A 19068-nucleotide genomic window follows, 5' to 3' on the forward strand; every position below is an offset into this window, starting at 1 on the left:
CCGACCAGCACCACAACAGCGCTGCCAGCTGTGGAGCGTGTCCTTGTCACTGTTCACCACGCATTAGCAGACCACTCTCATCTCCTGGTACCTTCGTCTGAAACCCACCCAGTGTGTTTTCCCCACCGTGTTCACATGTTATTTCTAGAGTGTCAAGCTGGAAACCAGTTGGGTGCTCGAAGGAGATGGTTTGTGCCACAGCACCAGCTGGTTTCAGGAGAGAGGGCTGCTGGAGGATACCAGGCAGGCTGGGAGGAGGTGGCCAGCGCATCTCCCACACTGGGCAGCTGAGGGGGTGCAGAGGGAAGGGAGCTGTGGGCACGCCTGCCAGCCTGAGCTCCAGTGAGGCAGAGGGGAGGAGGTAGTGAGGAAGGCTGGTGGAGAGCAGGGACCACAGAGCACATGGCCATGTGGTCAGGGTGCAGTTTTCTGGCAGAAATTCTCCTCAAATACTTTCTGCTGTGGAGCTATGCTGCCATACAGATGGCTTACTGGTGGGGCTGACTGCAGCCACGTCCAGCCTACATCCACGCCTGCAGCCTTGGAGAAGGTCCAGGAGGAGCCCACCGCAGCCACAGCACCGTGACAGCCCCGCTCCCGGTGCCTCCCAGCAGCAGACAGGCACAGGCCCTCAGCTTTGCTGGGCATCTCACAGACCCATCATGGCAAGGAGGAGCCTGTTTCAAAGAATGCCAGACTGGTTGAGATGAGGAGGGACCCCACCCGCCCCAGCCCTGCTCCAGCAGGGCCACCCCGAGCAGGGTGCCCAGCCCCAGGTCCTGGCGCCTCCTGAAGCTCCCCAAGGAGGAGCCCCCCCAGGCTCTGGGCAGCCTGTGCCAGGGCTGCGGCACCCGCCCAGCACAGCAGTGCTGCCTAGTGCTCAGAGGGAGCCTCCTGGGCTCCAGGCTGTGCCCAGGGCCTCTCAGCCTGGCTCTGGGTCGTGTTTGCTGCTGCAGGAGTTTCACATGAAGACACCAAGGTCTGGCGGAGACAAGGCAATGCCAAACACAGGCAGCTTCAGTTCAAGAGAAGCAATGGCTATGAGCATGTTACCAACCACTATTGGTACTGATGCTCTCACGGACACGCTGTGCTGTTAGGGGAGCGTGGGTTTAGCTATGCAGTGGCTACAGGTTATTGTGGTAGAGGTGGGCTCAAGGTGATGCTCTCGGTGTGTGTTGTATGGTCTTGGGTGGCTGCTGTTTTCACCAACCAAAAACAAGGGTTGCAGCTCCTCTACCTGGCTCAGCAATGTGAAAGAGAAAAAAAGCATTTTTTTTTTCTTGCAGTCCAAAGTCTGGCAAGTCCCCCAGCTTTAACAGTTTGCAGATATGCTCCTTGTAATGTTTATGTCTAAAGTTATCTTACCACAAGAAATTCTTGCTCATCCCCTCCAAGATTTGTAGTGCGGTAAAAGAAAAAGCAGGTCTGTGGTTATACACTCTGTGCTTTGATCATGCAGCTTTCCTGCAGAATAGGACTGAGCGTGAAGATTTAAATATGATGCTTGGCTACAGATAGATGTACAGAAGAATGTAGAGGAAAATGATAAATTTTCTGCAAGACAGTGTAATTTATATTGCCTTTCCTTACCTATTAGTAGCAACTGAGCCATTTCACGTGTGGTAGAATCAGAAGGCTTTGATCTGAAATCTCTCACGATCCCCAGAAATCTCCCAAGGTCTCCTCTGTGGACTGTTAGCTGTGTTTAAGAGTAAACCAACGTTGAGAGAACCGTGGTCAGGAGATTCCACGTGTCGTGCCGAGGTCAGCGTGTGGGCTTCACCTGCTGCCCATACCGATGGGGCACAGGTCTTGATCACCATGACAGCAGTCTGCAGTGCCTGCTGCACGGCCAGCCCGGGCAGTGAGAAACCAAAGCAAGCCCTGAAGCAAGAAACACAAGAGGGGTCAGACAGCATCATCTGGGTGGGATGCTCGGTCCCAGCGTGCTCACGAGCCATGCTCACGGTGGCACGCAGCCAGGTGTCTCATGGGGCTGGTCAGGCTGCTGATACACGCGTGGAGTTGGACTCGACAGCCCTCCTGGGTCCCTTCAACTTGAGATGTTCTCACCTGTTCAGACTCAAAGCATGGAGGAGGCTCGTGGCATCCGGAGACAGAAAGCCCAGCCCTCGTGCGCCTGGCATTGCAGTGACACGCCATGTTTCTCCCCATCTCCCTGCGTCTTGAGGGTCGTGGTGGGGGATCTGAGGAGGATGTCGCAGACTGGTGTCAGCCTAGACCAGGAGGCTCGGTCTGCGGAGAGCAGAGCAAAGGCGGGGGACGCAGCAGAGGTCCAGGAAGTGTTTGAGAGTGCTGTGCATCAGCAGGGAACTCCCCAGGGTGTCCTCCTCCTCCCATTTAAATGCCCATTTCCCCCATGTCTTCCTGTACAGAAATGCTGTTTGCCTGGTGCGGGTGTTGCTGGCCGTGGCCCCGGAGGCACGGGGCAGAGGCCCGTGCTCCGTCGGGTGCTTTCTAACTCTCTTTTTGCCGCTGTTTCAGGAAAAGCTGTTCTAATGTTCTCTCTCCCTCTCCTTGTCCCTTTTCCTAGTCCCCACCAAAAGGTGCCACCATTCCCTACCGCCCAAAGCCCGCCTCCACCCCTGTCATTTTTGCAGGTGGTCAGGTAAGAGCCGACCCGCTTGCAGCCTCCACTGCCAACCTCAGCCTTTTACTGCAGCACCAGCCGCTGCCCGTTAGTGCACTCAGGTTTCTTGCCTTCTGACTTGCATGGTGTCATCCCATCCGTGTCACGCCACGGCAGCTGGACCAAAAGCTTTCTGCAGGCATGCTGGGGATGGGGATGGGCCAGAGCGTCCTGTTTTCTGGCCTCTCCAGTCAAATTAAAGTGGCTTTGCACGGTGCAAATCACTCCCAGGTGGGCTGGGCTCCTCCCAGCCTCTCCAGGGCAGCCTCCAGGGAGGGTCGTCCCCATTGCTGCCACACGGCTGATCTGGTGCCACCAGCAGGGAACCCACACTGCAAGGACAGGGCTCATCAATGTCCACTGGAGAGTCTGTATTGTGTTGCCTTTGGAGATGTCATGCCATGGTAAACCTGGCTAAATCAGGGCTTGTGGTGGAGATGTGATATTTCTAGCAACCCTTGGAGGTGACAGCAGGTTTCAGTTTGCTCAGTAGCCATCAGCTCCCACGGCACATGTGTGCGATATGTGCCGTAAGTCTATATGCAGCACGTCTTCCTGGTTGCTGATGCATTTCTCAGTTAAGGTAAAGAGCATTTAACTTCCTTAAAATGAGTCAGGAATGAGCTTAAATCCTGAAGAGCACCCTCAGGTTGGCCCGTTATCTGACCTGTGTCACCTGGTGCCAGCCATGGTCATCTCCTCCACCTGGCGGCCACCCTTAGTCCAGGAGAGGACTCGAGATGTGCTCGGTGCCTCCAGCCTGCACCCCCCAGCAAGAGAAGTGTGCAAACTGTGTGTGTGAGACAGCACCAACACATTGTTCACTGATCTCCCTATCTCCAGGCACATCTGGCTCCAGCTCTTTCTGACCCCCCAAATTTGCTCCCTCTCCCCCACGCCCAAGTGCTCTGAGTGCAGACATTGCAGCACTTTTCTCTGCGTGAGCTACAGCTGGTGCGTTCTGAGCAGTGCCGTGCAAGCTATTTCATGTCCTCCCCATCTGCAATAAGTAGCAGAAGGGCAAGCCCAAAGCAGCGTGCTGAATTAGCATCTCGTAGTCACTGGGACGGGTCTCGTGTGGCCTGAGCAGCCACCCAGGGAAAGAGCTTTGGGTCCAGCTGCCTGTGAGTGGTATCCTCTGAAAAGGGAGAGTAAGGGGGCAGCGCCTCTCCTGCTGCTGGGGCTTGGTGTCTCACACAGAGGCGATGCTGCAAGAGGCAGCGAGTGCCTCGGGAAGCAGAGCTCTTCCCTGCCCACCCTGGGCGAGCCCCATGCGTCCTCTGAGCCCTGGCAGCTCCTCATGGTTGGGGCTAGAGTGAGACGCTTGAGATGCATCTGCCGAAGATACCTCCCTGCCTTTTAATTCACTGCTTCTAATCAAGTTTTCTAATCAAAACCCAAAGGCCTAAATGAACTGCCAGGAAGCGCTGAGCTTCCCAGAGCCCCTCTGCCCATCACCATGGGAGTGCCGGTGCCATCCTACGGGGATGCTGGCTCTGCGCACAGGGCTCTGCCTCCCTCCTCCTCTGGGCTTTTGGGGCTGTTCCTGGCACTAAACACTTCATTGTTTGCAAAACAATGCGGATAATTTTCATGAGGTGCAGGGATTATTTTTTTCTTTTTGTCTTTTTCCTGGCTGTCTTTACTCTCCCTTTATAAAGTGCTGTCCATCTCTTACACCATTTCTTTCAGAATTGTATGAATAATGGGTCAACTAGTGGGATGCACCTTGCTAGCTGGTTAAGTCCTAAACATTGGGTGCTCTCGTGGCTCTTACCCACAGCGGTGCTTACTTTCAGGTTGCTTACAAAAGAGGAGGGATTGCTACAAGCAGTGGTAAAACCAGTGAGCAGTCAGCCTAGCCAGCACCCGCGTGGATCTGCGCATTGCCTTCAGCAGAGTGCTGGAGGAGGTGGGGAGATGGAGAACCCGCTGGGAGCAGTGCACCTTGAAATAGGGCGAGGCTCCCTTCACAAGCCTGCTTATTAGGATGCCAAAGTCACATTTAGGTGCAAAGGGCAGTGGTGAAGCTATTGTGCACCCCTTGCACAGACAGCTCCGACTGATGAGCAGCTTTTGCACAGCGAAGCCTGCCAGAGCCTTGGCTTCCTCCTTGATGCAGACCTGGGACCTTTGAAGATTTGTTTGCTTCTTGTGGAAGAGCCAGACCTCTTCCTCAGGGCTGGCCAGGGGAAGGGGGAACGCTCTTTCCTCCTCCCCTCCAGCCCCAGATCCAGCCTGTGTTGCTGGTGGCTGCTGACAGGAGCATGTGCTCTGCGTGCAAGCAGCATTTGCCCCCCGTCAGACAAGGAGCAAAGCCCAGGGCAGGCAGGGCTTCGCCACCACCTCCTTCCAGCTCTACTAACATCTTGTTTTTCTCTTGCAGGCCTACACAATTCAGGGACAATACGCTATTCCACACCCGGATGTGAGTTTTACCCTCATTTTTCTTACACCCTTTTATGTCACCTGCATGCTACTGTTAATTCACATAATATTAATATTAGACAATAATATTAATAGCATATTCTCAAAGTAACTGGCAGTGTGTAGTATCTGTAATACCTTCAGGAGCCTTTTAACCTGTTAGCACTAAACTTTATCAATTCTGAGGACTTGGCCTGATGCTAAATTGTTTGCAACATTCAGTGCTATCCCTTTGTTATGAGACAAAACGCACTCTATGCATTTTGTGCCTCAAAATGATCAAAACTAGCAAGGAAAGGAAAAAAACAAAAACAAAAACAAACAAACAAACATTAAGAGTTTCCCTTCCATTCCCTCCTTGTCCTTAAAACATTGGTCATCCAATGGCTTACGGAGGTGTCTCGGTGGGATGGGGAAAAAGTGAGAGCTCTGTCAGTGCATGGTGGGCAGGGACGTGTGCTTTTTGGGGGGAGTCTTCACTTGGGTGACTCGGTGCCAGGGTTGGGTTTTGCTCGTGCCGAAACCCCCTGCTTACAGCCTGCTCTGGTGCCCTGCGTTTGCTGGGGCACACATAGGGAAGGGTTGCTGGCACCTCCGCGCGTACAGATAGAAGGTGCAGGTCGGCTGGGCTGGGTCTGACGCGGCTCGGTGTTCCTCCAGCTGGCGGCAGAGTTGGGTCTCGAGTTGGTGCAGTGCTTCTGGCACAGCTGGGCAAGAGGCGAGGCAGGCAGGCTCCGTGCACGCGCACTCCCCTTGGTGTTGGGGAGTGACTTGGCGCTGCTTTTGCTCTGCAGGCTGGGTTTTGTTCGCAGGAGCGAGGGTTGCACCTGCTCCTAGTGGAGGAGCATGGGTCTTGTCTGGTTTTGATGGAGGGCAGGTTGGCTTTCCACGTGATGCCAGAATACGCATACTTTGAATATCCCCTTGTAACTGTTGCTCAGAAATCCTCTCAATCATGTGCATTTCACTTTATCTTCTAAGCGCAGAAGATAAATACAGATGCATATTGCAAGGGTAGCTCACTATATTCCTTGTCCCAGTTTTCCTTTGCAAACAGCAAGCATTTTCCTTGTTATTATACCCCTCTGTTTGACAGGATTAGAAAACCTAATAGTGAACATAGTGCTTTGAAAATATTTAGGCTTTAATCAGCACTGGAAAAACAGTGTCTGTGCCTTGCTGACTGTTCTCTGCCCTGCTCCCGGCAGATTTGCTGAGACTTGGAAAAAGTCGTGCGTGCAAGGGCTGTGCTCACCATCCTTCCTCTTGTAGCCCCCTCACAAGGATCTGTCATTTTAAATACTTGCTCTGCAAAGAAACTGCTCTTGACTGTGGTTGCAGGGCATTGCCTTTGCTCTCACAGGTCTCTGTGTTTAGTGGCCCCCTTTTGCAGACCCGTGACAGCATTTCAAATGCCAAAGCTAAAATGTGAGCTCCTGCCTCAATCTTCTCCCTCTGGCAAAACCCACCTGGGTCAGTGGGAGTTTTGCCTCCTGAAGGGCTTCAGCACTGCCTGGGGTACTCACTTGCTAAGCACCACTATCAGCACTATTTCTCAGAAAAGTGCTGCTTCGATTATAGGAAGGATTTGTGTGTCTCTGTCCCAGTAAGGGGAGACATGACGGGCTCTCCCAGAGCTCCCCAGCACACTCCTCCTCACCCAGTATCAGGAGGGTGGCAAAGACGCAGGAGGTTCCCTGTGGTGTCCTGTCAGGTGGACTCGTTGCAATGAGGAGCTCCACCTGGGTTTAATTTTGCAGAGAATGTGATATTTCTTTAATTAAACAGCAGCGAGTGTGGAAGTGAAACCAGCAAGCGGGAGGTGATGAAGACTGCTCCCTGCTAAAACTGACCTGTTCACCTCCACCCCCTTAGTTTTATTTTGTTTTAAGTTTTGGAGCAGCGAAGCAGAGCACAAAATGTATTCCAGCCAAAATCCCCTATGCAGCCGCTTCCTGGTGGGGCTCAAAAAGATACCCAGCACAACAAGGGATGCAGGGATCTGAAATACCTACTGGCCATGGCTGAAGCCCGCATTTCCCTGTGCTGCTAAGGGCTTGTGCTCGCAGGGCACGTCTCCCAGCCAGCATGGAGCCAGATGGTTTGTCCATCTCCTGCGGATGTTCCCCACCAGTAGGGCAGCACCAGAGCGCTGGCTGCTGGGGAGGTGTTCACGGTGCGGCACTGCCAGCGGGGCTCCGTGCTGCTGGCACACGGGCAGTGCCTCCAAGGTGCCCCCTCTGCTCCAAAGCCACGCAGCGGTGAGCAGCAGCTGGCAAAAGCCAGCACGGGAAGGTGGAGGCTGGAAATGCTTTGCACAAAAGCCCCGCCGCTGCTTTAGCAGCTCGTCGTGCGGCAAGGGAACCAAAATGTCTGATGAGCTAAGAATGTGCTTCCTGCTGGTATTGTACTTCAGACCCTGACCAAGCACTTCTGCAAAAGATTTGGGCTCTATTGCGTTTTACCCAGGCCAAGTCCTTCTGTTAGTGTTGTTTTTGCCATGTCTCAACATGGCTTCCTGGTTTCTTTTTTTTTTTTTTTCCATTATAATTTCGTTCTTGATTTTTGGTGTGACTTGTTGTACTCTATGACAATAACCTTCTTAGCTCTAATGTCCCTCCTACCCCTCAGCAGTTGACCAAGCTCCACCAGTTGGCTATGCAGCAAACCCCCTTTACTCCCCTTGGACAGACCACCCCCGCTTTCCCTGGTACGTACCCACATGCCCTTTCTAGATATCCTTCTCTTCTTACCTGTAGAGTTTCTCTCTCTTTCTGAACTCGTTGTATCTAATGGAAACGAATAGGACCAGTAAAACTGCAATGTCCACAGGGATAGGTTAGCAGGGAGACTAGGTGGAAGTGCAGGGCTTGCAGTCCTCACGGGCACGCTGAGCGCGTAACTGTGCACGCCAGCTCTGCTTCCAGCCTTGCTGGCTTTCTGAGCAGCAGGATGAGTGCCAGCACCGCCCTTCCCCACCCGGAGGAGGCAGCATCCCTCGCCGTGTGCCCGTCCGGACCCCTGGGACATCCCCACAGCGCCGGCGGGGGATGCTGCCCTCGTGCCCATGGGATGGAGCAGGGCAGGACAGCACTGGGGAGAGCAGTGGGAAGGCGATGCAGTGACAGGAGGACAGCCAGAGCTGGCGTGGCTCACCAGCCTGGCCTGCAAATCCTGCGCTGTGTCCCGTGGTCAGCTAGGAAGCAGATAGAGCATAGGGGATGGCGATGCTGAAAGCGCCTTCGTTTGCTCAGTGGTCAAGGTGCCGAATGGAAATGCCTTTTCTGACAGTAAATGTTCATCATATTTTGAGCTTCCTAGATGAAGTGACATTGCTTATCTCCTCGAAGGCAAAAGCATTAAATCTGTTTCTTCTTTGCTCTTCAGGAGAAAAGCTGCCCTTACATTCCTCCGAAGAAGCTCAAAATCTGATGGGCCAATCATCAGGTAAAACACAAAGCTACAGGGAAATCAGTAGGCGGCTGTTGAAAAGTACTTCTGAAGTAGGACTGTGCCGTTGTTGTGCTCCTGGATAAATCGTCTTGTTTGTGGAGAAGTGAGCATGCTTTCTGGTGGGCAGGTAGAGACCAGGCAGCACCGTGCCTGCCATCTCCCTCCGTGCAGCACGCCCGAAGAAAAGCACCTCTAGTTCCTTACCTGGTTTTTGATGTTTGTCTATGGCTGCCATCTCCGTAATGGAAAGACATCAGGGTCCCAGCCCTTATTCTTCCATTTAATTTTGCATAAACCTCACCCAGAAACAGTAGAAAAAATGCTTGTGGGAATGGAAATAACATTTTAGCTGTCTCTCAGCCGTTCAAGGAGAGCAGCATTTTTAGTGGAACAGGACCCCAAGGAGACGAAGCGTGGCCGTAATCTTGGAAAAATTTCCATTTCAAATGTCCCTGGCAGCTGCACATTCATCCGTATGTGCTGAACATGCTTTTATACCCCGCTGTTGCTCAGGGGGATGATCCAGAGACCTGCAGGCTCGTGAGCGAGGGGAGCCAGACCTCCCGAACATGCCGGGGTGCGCTTCCTGCCTGCCTCAAAAGCATCTGGGGGCATCGCCCAACCGTGAAAGCAAGCATAGACCATGGAAATAGACCCCACCAGGTGGTAGCAAAAACAGATTTCTTGTTGTCTCTGCGCAGCCTTGTTCTCTGTGTGCCCTACTTTACCCATTGCAATCACCCATGGCATTAATCCTGACCTGGCCGAACACGGTGATTCCCCATGTTGCATCCAGAGGGGTTAGATGTGCATGTCAGAGGGGAGTATCCCAGTATCCCAAAAGGAGCAATCCCCCAGTAACGGAGAAGGATGTTACGGCTGTGGTGACGCCGGGGTTGATGTGATGCCCCAAAATGCAGCTGGGAGAGGCAGTGGGGGGCTGGGGTGGGAAATAGGTGTGGAGGTGACAGCACATGCGTGGAGGACACTGAACATCCGTGGAGGGCTCCAGGGAGCAGGGGGAAGTTTTTCCAGGCTGTGGCTTGGGAACTGCTTCTGCAGGAGCACGTGGAAAGGCTTGGCCCTTTCTGCTCGCTCTGTGCATGAGCACTGCAGAGGGAGGATGAGGCGCTGGTGAAGTGCCCCTTCCTGTGCTCTGTGCTCTGCAGCCAGCACTGAGCACTGCCTGCTGCGCGAAATGCAGGCAGGAGCTATTTTGTGCAGGCTTCGGTGCTAGCACAGCAGGTAGGGCTGGGCTTGTGTCCCCATTCCCTGCTTTTCCTTGTGTTCCTGACAAGAAATGGGTCCAAGAGACCTCCCATGAGGGGTGCGGCGTGCTGCCTGCATGCCAAGGCGCAGTGCTCGGGAACGCGCGGCCGCCAGCAGACACCTTCTGGGGCAGGTCCAGTACCCAGGCAGGCATCGGTTCGCACCCGCTGGGTGTCAAACCCAAGGCTGTTGTTGCTCTCAGAACTGATCGGAGCCCCTCTTGTGTAGTGCAGAGGGAAGCACAGACTGCAAAACCCGGCAGTGGCTTGCAGTAGATGCTTGGTGCTCCCAGGGGTTCACAAGCCCCTTGGGGCTTTTGTGAGCAGGGGCTCAGTGCAGCTGAGTTATTCCACAGCAGCACAGCAGTTCCAGTCTCCTGCTGCTTTTTTTTCCCCTGCACCCCCTTTATTCCTCCTCTCTTTGCTCGAACACACATTGCAGTCTTTTGGACTCTAGCGCACATTGCTCTTAAAAGTTTATGTTACACAGATAAGGTTTTCCTTGGTAGTTTATGTTATACAGATAAGGTTTTTCTGCTGAGGCTGCAAATTCCTATTAGCTACCAGACAGCTTCTGTCCTACAGATTTGGAATAGGATGTCCCTACTTGAGCAATGAGGTGATTTAATATGGAAACCAGTGGGAAAACAAGCTTAAACCCGGCTAGGAGTGCTGTGCCATGCTCTCACGTGGAGCTGCATGTGCGTGATGGTCTGCAGCCTTTCCCACCATGAAGGAGGGAGAAGCTGGGAAGAAACACCCTGCTGCATTCACTCCTTGCTGCTGGCAGTGTGCTTCCACGTGGTTTTGTAGGGAAGCAGGCTCTCCACCGGCATGTTGTTTGCCTTGCACTAAGAGGGACCGTCGGTCCCAAGTCCAGTCAGCATGCGTGTCTTAGCAAGATCTGGCTTAAGCTCAGCATTTCAGCTGCTGGGCTGCTTTCCTAAGAATGATGTGCTCAGGGAGGGCTGGAGGGTGTGTGGAAACCCTGCCTCCAGGGTTTCTTCCTTCTCCCACCCCCGCCAGCCCTCCGGGGGAGGCTGCAGCCTTGTGCTGCGCAGACCTCCCCAGAGCCAGTCTCACATGGGGACCGAGGGTCGAGGGGCACAGGGGAAGGTGGCAGCCCACTCCAGATGAGGCAGGTAGCAACCGTCTCCCTCCTCCTTGTACCAGAGTGTGTGATCCCCTTCCCCTCCCGGCCCCGGAGCAGGATGCAGCCTTTGCAATGTCGACTGCTGCGGGGAAGTGCCAGCAACCCGCTGCTGCGCTGCTGCTGCAAGCTGTAACCATTTTCCCTTGCATATGCCCAGGTCTGGATGCCAGTCCCCCGGCCAGTACTCATGAACTCACCATTCCCAATGATGTAAGTACAGTGGCGATTCCTCTGCCTGTGTGTCTATGTGTATGCACATATATATACATATACGTATATATACGTACTCTACAAATGTATGAGCTCGTTAAATACATTTAGAGATACCCCTTCACCGGGTTCACTCATGCCTTTTGTGCAGCTCCTCAGTCTGGTTGTCTGGGGTCACGAAGCACCTGCTGGTCTCTACCCTCTTGGTGGCTTTCCTAGGGGGAATCCTCCTCAGTGCTCCGTTTTCCTTCCCAAGTGAACTTAGTGCTCACGAAAGATGCCCACTTGACAGCGATCAGCAGCGGAGGGAGCTCCCAAGCCAGCCCCAGTATAACGGCCTGATACACCACTGGCAGGTCTGAGATGTTTCGGATCTGTCCTTTTGAAAGGCAGCGCGTGGCGTTTGGGTTCTGGTGGCAGTCAGCAGCTGGGTCCTGCAAGTGGAGGCATTGCGGTGAGGTGGATATCGGACTCAGACTTTTGTCAGAAGGAGGCTGGAGGTGTCATGGTCACAGAGAGGGGCAAGGAGAGAGGCTGCTCAGGGTGCTTAGATGGGAGGAGGTGGGATGCAGAGCCCTGGCAGACAGCACCCGGACCCAAGGTCTCGCTTCTGGAGTGGCCTTGTGGTCTCCATGGGTTGATAGCCAGCCTGTGCCCGAACCAGGAGCAGGACGAGTGGAGAAACGGCTCCCAGGCACCATCCCCACTACTGGCACCCTCAGCCCACCCTTCTCGGGGGGTTCTGGATTGGGTCTGGTGCCTGTTTCCTCTTCTTCCTCCTGTTTACCCAGCTTTTGTTGGCCCAGTGAGGAAGCCCCCCTGGGAGACCACCGGGAGTCCTGCAGGTGCTTCTCAGCTTGCAATGGCCATGGCTGGCCAGCCTGGGGGACCTGGCAGCAATGAGGGCATCTTTGGGAGTGTTGGTGGACCCCTCGAAAGGGGTCTCTCCTGCCTTTTAGCATGTTGAATGACCTGCCACAGGACACAGGAGTACTGGGAGCATTCACTCGCCAAAAACCTGGCTCACATCAGACCTGCGCTATATTAAATGTCACTGCTTGCGTCTTTTTTTCTGCCTGCTGAAAATACCTCCTGTTGTTTTGAAGGCTCTGAAATTGCCACTGTCACCTTCCCTGGAAAGAGAGCACAGGCTTGGGTGTCTTAAAGGAGGTTTTAGCAGTGCAGAGCAGACCGTGGTTGCACTGCAGAGAAAGGAGAGTTCAAGGAAACCCGGTGGTGAAATCCAGCTTGTCACTTCTGTGACTGTCAGGAGAAACTTGAATGCTGTGCAGAGACACTCAGAAGCCTCCGAATAGGTTTGGCTCCTCTTCTCCCCCAAGCAGGCTCCCAGATGTATGTATTTTTGTTTGCTGAAGCACCTCCAGCCTCTTCAAGCCATTTCTGCTCTGCGAAAACCAGGATGGGTGGCTGTTGGGCTGAACGTCGTGCTGCAGCCCCAAAGATAGTTGGTACCTTCCCAGTGCTGCAGCGGATGCACATTCGGGTCCTTCAGCCTGCGCTCCAGGCAGGTGAAGGATAAGGTGATGAGATGGACATGGCTGGGACTGGCTCTGGCTTTGTGGAACCAAGAAACCTTCACCGGGGGCTGTCAGTGAAGCTTCCCTTAAGGCTTACAGAGGCACAGCGTTGTGCACAACAGCATCGTCATTCCTCTGCTCTTCCTAACCCTCTGCTTTGTTGGGAGCTCTGGTGGCCTAGCAGAGAGAGTTGCAATGAAGAAGTCTACCCAGAAACACGTTGCCATCTGACGTTACGCACCACATGGATCAAAGCACTAAGGCAGCTGTGATCTGACAGCAGGGGCAGTGGATGTTGGGAGCGGTCTGCACCTCGATGGATAGCGGCAGAAGCCCAGCAGCTGACGAGATGAATGAATATCCTGGGTACAAAATTCTCAGTTGTGACCTTGGAAAGGCACTCAAATGGCCAAGCAGGACATGCAGAAAGACCTCGTACCTGTGCTGGAAATGTTGCTCACCTTCCTGTGCCTCACCCAGCTGTAGTGGTGCATAAGGGAACTGCAGTCTGATGTATGAATGGGTGACAGCAAAGATCAAGACACCCTCAGGGACCACTGAGGAAATTCATGCCTCTAAGGAAAACTAATTTTTTCAAGAGGGCAAAAGGCGTTTTTCAGTAAAATTCTCCTTTCCTGCCACAGCCTGGACCCTCCTCCCAGGGCAGTGAGGGAGACGCTGGGGGGCAGCAGGGCAGGACGGGGCGAGCGATGTGAAGCTGTTAGCGGCGAGTGTCTGCAGCTGCTGGGGGGCACCTGGGGCCAGGCTGACCCCAGGGAGCCCTCGGCCGTGTTCAGGCGGGATCTCCTGGTTTCGTGAGCACTGAGGTCACGGTCACTCCAGGGCAGGGCGAGGAAGGCTCCGGCCTCGCGGTCGTGCTCGTGTCCCTGAGCCGCGCTTTACGCCGTCCCCCCCCCCTCCCCGCGCTTTCTTTCTAGCTAATAGGCTGCATAATCGGACGCCAAGGGACCAAAATCAATGAAATTCGGCAGATGTCTGGAGCACAGATCAAAATCGCCAACGCCACGGAAGGGTCATCAGAGCGCCAAATCACCATCACGGGAACCCCTGCCAACATCAGCCTCGCTCAGTACCTCATCAACGCCAGGTGAGACCCGGCGGCGGGGCCGCCCGCCGCCCTCACTTCAGGAGGGTTTTGCTTGTAGCCGGGCAAAATCGCTGTCTTCCCCCCGCCGAGGAGGTTGCACTGGGGCAGGGCACGGAGATGGATCTGGTCTGGTGGCAGGAAGGCGTAATTTGGGACCTCGCCGCGCAACCGGCCCTCTCTCGCTGCCTCCTCAGAGCCTCTCCCGCGCGCTTCCAGGCCTCCAAAAATCCTTCCCTCCCACCGAATGAAGTCAACCAAGCAGTCCAATAAACAGCAGACATGGGAACGGCCTGATCGCGTCCTTTTCATCTCCCGGTGGCGCGTGCCGGGCTCGGGGATGCTGCAAGCCGGGCCGCGCAGCGCCGGCACCACCATGGGGCCATGGGTGCAGGTGGGTGGGGGAGCGGGCAAGCAGCCCGGGGGGAAGGAGGGGAGGGTGGGGGGTCGTCTCACTGGCTTCACGCTGCAAGGCCGTCCGTCTGTCCGTCCATCCATCCGTCCGTCCGTCCATCCATCCGTGCCAGCGCTGGCAAGAAGGAAGGGGTGAGGGAGCAGCGGCAAGGTGTGCGCAGTCTCTCCCCCCCTAACCCCCCTGCCTTGCACCCGACCCCCTTCTGCCCCAACCTGCAGCCATCTCTGCCACCCTGCCCTCCCCACTGCCTGGCCCTGCGGCACCTCCCCACCACCTCCCGAGGAAGGAGAGAAAAGAAAACTGAGCGGCTCTGTTACCGGGAAGGGCTGGCCGAGCCACAGGCAGAGATGGAGAGCGGCCCGGCAGCGGGGTGGATGGGGCACGGCTCAGCCTCTCCCTTGCTTTGGAAAGGCAGAGCAGGACGGGGGAGCTGGGGCAGCTTGCAGGTGACAGGGCAACGGGGCTGGTGGCAGGGACGCTGGGAATGCTGCTTGCCCCCCGTAGGAGGGATGCTGGTAGGGGTGAGGCTGTGTGCTGGGACATCACCCCTTGTGTGTGGCGTCTCTTCCAGGAGCAGGCACTAGCTGGCATCATTGAGGGTCTTCAGGTCCACACTTTAGCCCCCTGCACCCTTTACGGGGACCCCCAAGCCCCATGTGCTCAAGCAACCAGGCATCGGGCTGGTGACGCTCTGCCATAAGCTGTGCCCTACCCGAACCTCCTGAGCACCCCTAGTGGGCCAAACGCAGGTGCTGGAGGAAACCGGTGAGACATCGAGATCTGGGGAAAGAAAACGAGCACATTCCCCCAGTTCAGGATAGATCAGGATAGGTTCAGGACACGGGGAGAGGGGGGATCCATCTGCACAACACCGAGCCTGCAGGTGCATCCTGTGGGACGTAGGCAGGAGGAGCAGCGCTGCCCTGGAGGATCTACGTTTTCTTTTCTTCTCCGTTTATTAAGCGCTTGTTTTTGTCTTCCCCCCCCCTCTCTCTGCCCCTGTCTATTCTAGGCTGACGTCTGAGGTCACTGGAATGGGCGCACTCTAATTTCCACCCACCATCCTCCACTCCGCACCACCCGACCCTCTCCAGCCAAGGGCACTCCACCCAGCCTGTACAACCTGTACATTTACCGTCTTCCCCTTACCTCCACAGATACTCTTTTCTTTACTAACAGATATATATATATATATAAATACACACACATATGCACCCACCGGGACGTTTCTTTATGACCTCCTTGCTGTGCTCCTGAGACCGCTCCCGAACTCTTTGGTTATGGTCCTTGTTTTCAGCGTACGGTGTTATTACTTCTTCTGCTTTTGGGGATGGGGGGGAGGGGGGTTTCCACTTGTGAGACTCGAGACGACGAGGACGGGTCTCTAGTGTCAGCCTAGCGTAGCTACCTAAGGGTTTGCGTTGAGCCCGGCGGCTCTCGCTGTAACCTATGGCATGGTGACACCACCCAGAGCTGTGCTCACTTTCCTCCCCGCAGTCCTCCCCCCTCCCCCCCCGTGCTCCCACTCTGCTCGCTTCGCCCCTCCTGGCTCCCCTCTGCCCCCTCTCCCCCCTGCCCTGAGGATAAGGCGTAGTTTTTTACCCCTGTGTTATTTTGGAAGCCGAACGTGCAGGAGCCAAGCCTACGTGCATGCATGGGTTCACGCACAGACGTCTCTCTTTGCAACATGGCAGGGTCCAGACAAGCCATTTTTAATACTCAAGGAAGGGAATCTCCCTCTCTCTCTCTCACACACACACACTTACACACACACAACCCCCCCTTTTTTAACTAACGAGCAACTGGAAGCGGGAAGAATTCACCTGTATGGGATTCACACCCCCAGGGGCCCATGAGAGCACTCTGACAATCCCCACGAGCAACCTTTGGACAATAGCTCAGGAAGCTCTGCGAGCCGGCTGTGTTCGTCAGTGTTTGTGTTCAATAAATGTCTGTGCAGCTCTGCTACCACCGGGCTCTGACTGTTCTTCTTCTGGGCCACCCCACTGCCTCCTCCACACCCTTCTCCATCCTAGCAGCTCAGAGGGAAGGTGGGGTGTGTGTGACAAACCTTTCCTTTATTATAATTTTATTTTAGGAAAGGTACCAGTTGGCGACAATGCACTTCCTGAGTGATTCTAGGCTTTCTTTTTTTATCAGGGAGTGTACTTGGCTTGCACGAGGTGTGGTTTTCCCAAAGATTAGTATACAACCTATGGTAGGACAACAAATAGCACTCACAACCCCCTTGTCTGGACAGATCTGCCATGTCTGTGCCCCAAGCCCTTCCCCTGCCTTCTGCTTCCAGACTTTGCATCTCTCTCCTGCCTCTCAAGAGAGGAAACAAATATATTTTCCCTCTGCTAACCTATACCGTACAAAATGTCTGGCACACATTTTCCCTGTACTCCAACCACCGCAAGACATTTCTGCACCCTAAAACATGGGAAATATATTGCTTTTCCCAGCGAGCCCCAGGACTGGATGCCCTTTCCCTCTGTCCCTCCTGCAGAGCTTCCCCCAGTGCAGGGGCAGTCACAGCGGGTGCGTGTCCCAGTCCCAGCAGTGGCCTGGGGGTAGAGGCAGAAGGAGATGTCCTTGGGGAGGGATGCTTCCCCCTGCCCAGACCTTCCCCGTCAGAAGCCCTGATCCGCCAAAAGTCTGCTCTTTGCTCTGCTACAGGCTGCTTTTTTGTTTTAGCCATCGAGAGAGCACTCACAATGGAAAAAGCCACCTGAGCAACTCCAGCTGGGAAATGCCAGCCGTCCTGCAAATGAAGCCAAGGGGGTTGTTCTCAAGCCGGGCATGCAGAAAGTGATAAACCCAGGCTGGGGCTCTGCAAAGCAAAGGCTTGTCTGCCAGGGACCTGTCCGTGCTGGAGAGGGGCACAGCCCCATCCACTGCCCCCTGCACATGCAGGCAAGAGAGAGAAAGTGGGAAGGGGGCTGAGCCCTTCCGAGGTTAGTGTGCAAAGAAAACAAAGCAAAACAAAACAAAAAAACATTACCACAGGAAAAAAAAAAAAATCAAACCAAAAATCCAGTGGTATGTGGGAATCTACCAACTTATCCATCACTGTCTGGGATTGAACGAGGCCTGGAAGGAGAGCTGATTAAGCAATCACTGCAGTACCTGCTGGGAACATGCTGATGACAGCAACGATAGCAACAAAATCACAAGGAACGTGCCAAATTCGGCTTTGACTTCCTTGGTGCAACTCAGAAGGAGGTGGCATGAAGATGGGCAGCTTTCTTTGGAAGAAGCCGCAATGTTTTGCTTTTGCTCGTGGTATGTCAAGACAACACGGATGTCACAGTTAATCAACAGAAGAGCTTCAATGCGTTGCTTTTCTCTATCAAAGCAATGAATTTTATCCAGAGTGATTCAACATTTTTGGACGTCACTGACTGAGTATTACTCAAACTCTTTGGGAATGGGTTATTTTGTGGGAAAATGGGGTTTTGGCAAGAATTAGTTGGTGCAAAGCCTCAGTCTGCCCCTGTTTGTGGGGTGTGGTGGGGCTGAGGACCACTCTTTGCCCCTTGCACCTCCACTGAAGGTCTCCACTCCCCTCATATCTGTCCCAGGTCATGCTCCCAAAACTGAGTGCTGGGATTATCGCTACGTGCATTTTTTCCTAGGCTGTGTTTAGAGAAAAAAAAAAAAAAAAAAAAAAAAAAAAAAAAAAAAAAGGCTTTTTAGCAAAAGTGCTACATAAGTGGTGTTGAAAAAAAATAGGTTATTTCCCCTACGGGAAAGTGACTTTCACCGGAGAGACTTTAAATTTAAATGCTCTCATTTAGTTGTAATTCAGGGTGGTTTTTTTTTGTTTTTGTTTTTGTTTTTTTTCTTCTGCTGTTTTGGCTTTTTTCGTTTGTTTGTTTTAAATATGTAACGTGCTCATGCTAGTCACTTTTAATTATGCTAATTTCAGGCTCACGGCCCATCAGAAAGGCTAATTCCCCGCTCGGGGCCGCAGAGGCAGGGTCCCCCGGGGCAGGGCGAGCCCCCGGCCCCCTGTCGCTCCCTCCGCAGTCACTAGATGTCCCCATCGCCCTTCGCAACCCCCTCCCGTCCCCAGCTCCCTCCAAACCCAGCGCCTTGTCCCGCCCTGTGCTGGCCCCGTCCGTCTGTCCATCCCTCCATCCGTCCGTCCATCCGTCCATGCATTCGATGGGCTGTGCTCGGGGAGTTTTGGGGTACCCTAAACCGGCGAGGAGAGGGTACCCCAAAACCCGAGGCGCGGGCAATGTTTGGGTGTTTCAAGGGGCAATGGTTTTAGACTAAAAAGGGTAGATTCAGGTTACAAATCAGGAAGAAATGATACATTATGTGGGTGGTGAAGCCCTGTCCCAGGCTGCCCCGAGGAGCTGTGGGTGCCCCATCCCTGGCAGTGCCCAAGGCCAGGCTGGGTGGCACTTTGAGTCTGCAGATGCCTTGCAGGAGCCCAGCACCGCGTCCCACTGCAGGGTTGGGTTGTCCCACCAGCATCAAGACCTTCTCGGAGACACCCTGGCCCATTTGGGCACTCGTGCATGGCCAGGCTGGCTACCAGCCCCTGGACCCCTGCCCTCGGTCACACCACACGCTCTGGTTATGCTGCTTGCACCCGGGAAGGAGGGTCCCAGCACAGCCCAGGCTCAGGCTGCAGCTGGCCTGACCCAGCACATTTGATCGTGCTGGGCTGGCGTTTCGCAACAGGAGGATGTTTTCCAGGGAAAGTCCCCGGTGGCCTCAGACCTCTCCAGTGGCAGCTGGCGCCCGTGCAGAGCTTGGGGTGGAAGGATTTGCAGGAAGGTCAGGGTCTGGGTGCAATTCCCCTGCTCCCTTGTTCAACAGCAGAGCT

At 54.4% G+C, this 19068-nt stretch overlaps 1 protein-coding gene and 1 long non-coding RNA gene across 2 annotated transcripts in view; one reads left to right on the plus strand and one right to left on the minus strand.

The window, feature by feature from the left end:
* PCBP3 (poly(rC) binding protein 3) overlaps positions 1 to 16193 on the plus strand; it is a 35352-nt gene extending 19159 nt beyond the window's left edge. Inside the window, exons 10-16 of the mRNA XM_084524309.1 lie at positions 2558 to 2632; positions 5040 to 5081; positions 7712 to 7790; positions 8468 to 8527; positions 11112 to 11164; positions 13641 to 13810; positions 15235 to 16193. Coding sequence (XP_084380435.1) covers positions 2558 to 2632; positions 5040 to 5081; positions 7712 to 7790; positions 8468 to 8527; positions 11112 to 11164; positions 13641 to 13810; positions 15235 to 15271 — 516 coding nt within the window. The 3' untranslated portion in view covers positions 15272 to 16193. The remainder of the gene's footprint in view (positions 1 to 2557; positions 2633 to 5039; positions 5082 to 7711; positions 7791 to 8467; positions 8528 to 11111; positions 11165 to 13640; positions 13811 to 15234) is intronic.
* Positions 16 to 3417, minus strand: LOC311439055. The gene is made up of 2 exons (XR_014694524.1): positions 2725 to 3417; positions 16 to 2259 (listed from the first exon to the last, which is right to left on the minus strand). It is a non-coding gene; the product is annotated as an uncharacterized lncRNA (long non-coding RNA).
* Positions 16194 to 19068: the final 2875 nt, after the last annotated feature.

This window comes from Aythya ferina (assembly GCF_964211825.1).
Source record: "Aythya ferina genome assembly, chromosome: 6".
NCBI classification, from domain to species: Eukaryota; Metazoa; Chordata; class Aves; order Anseriformes; family Anatidae; genus Aythya; species Aythya ferina.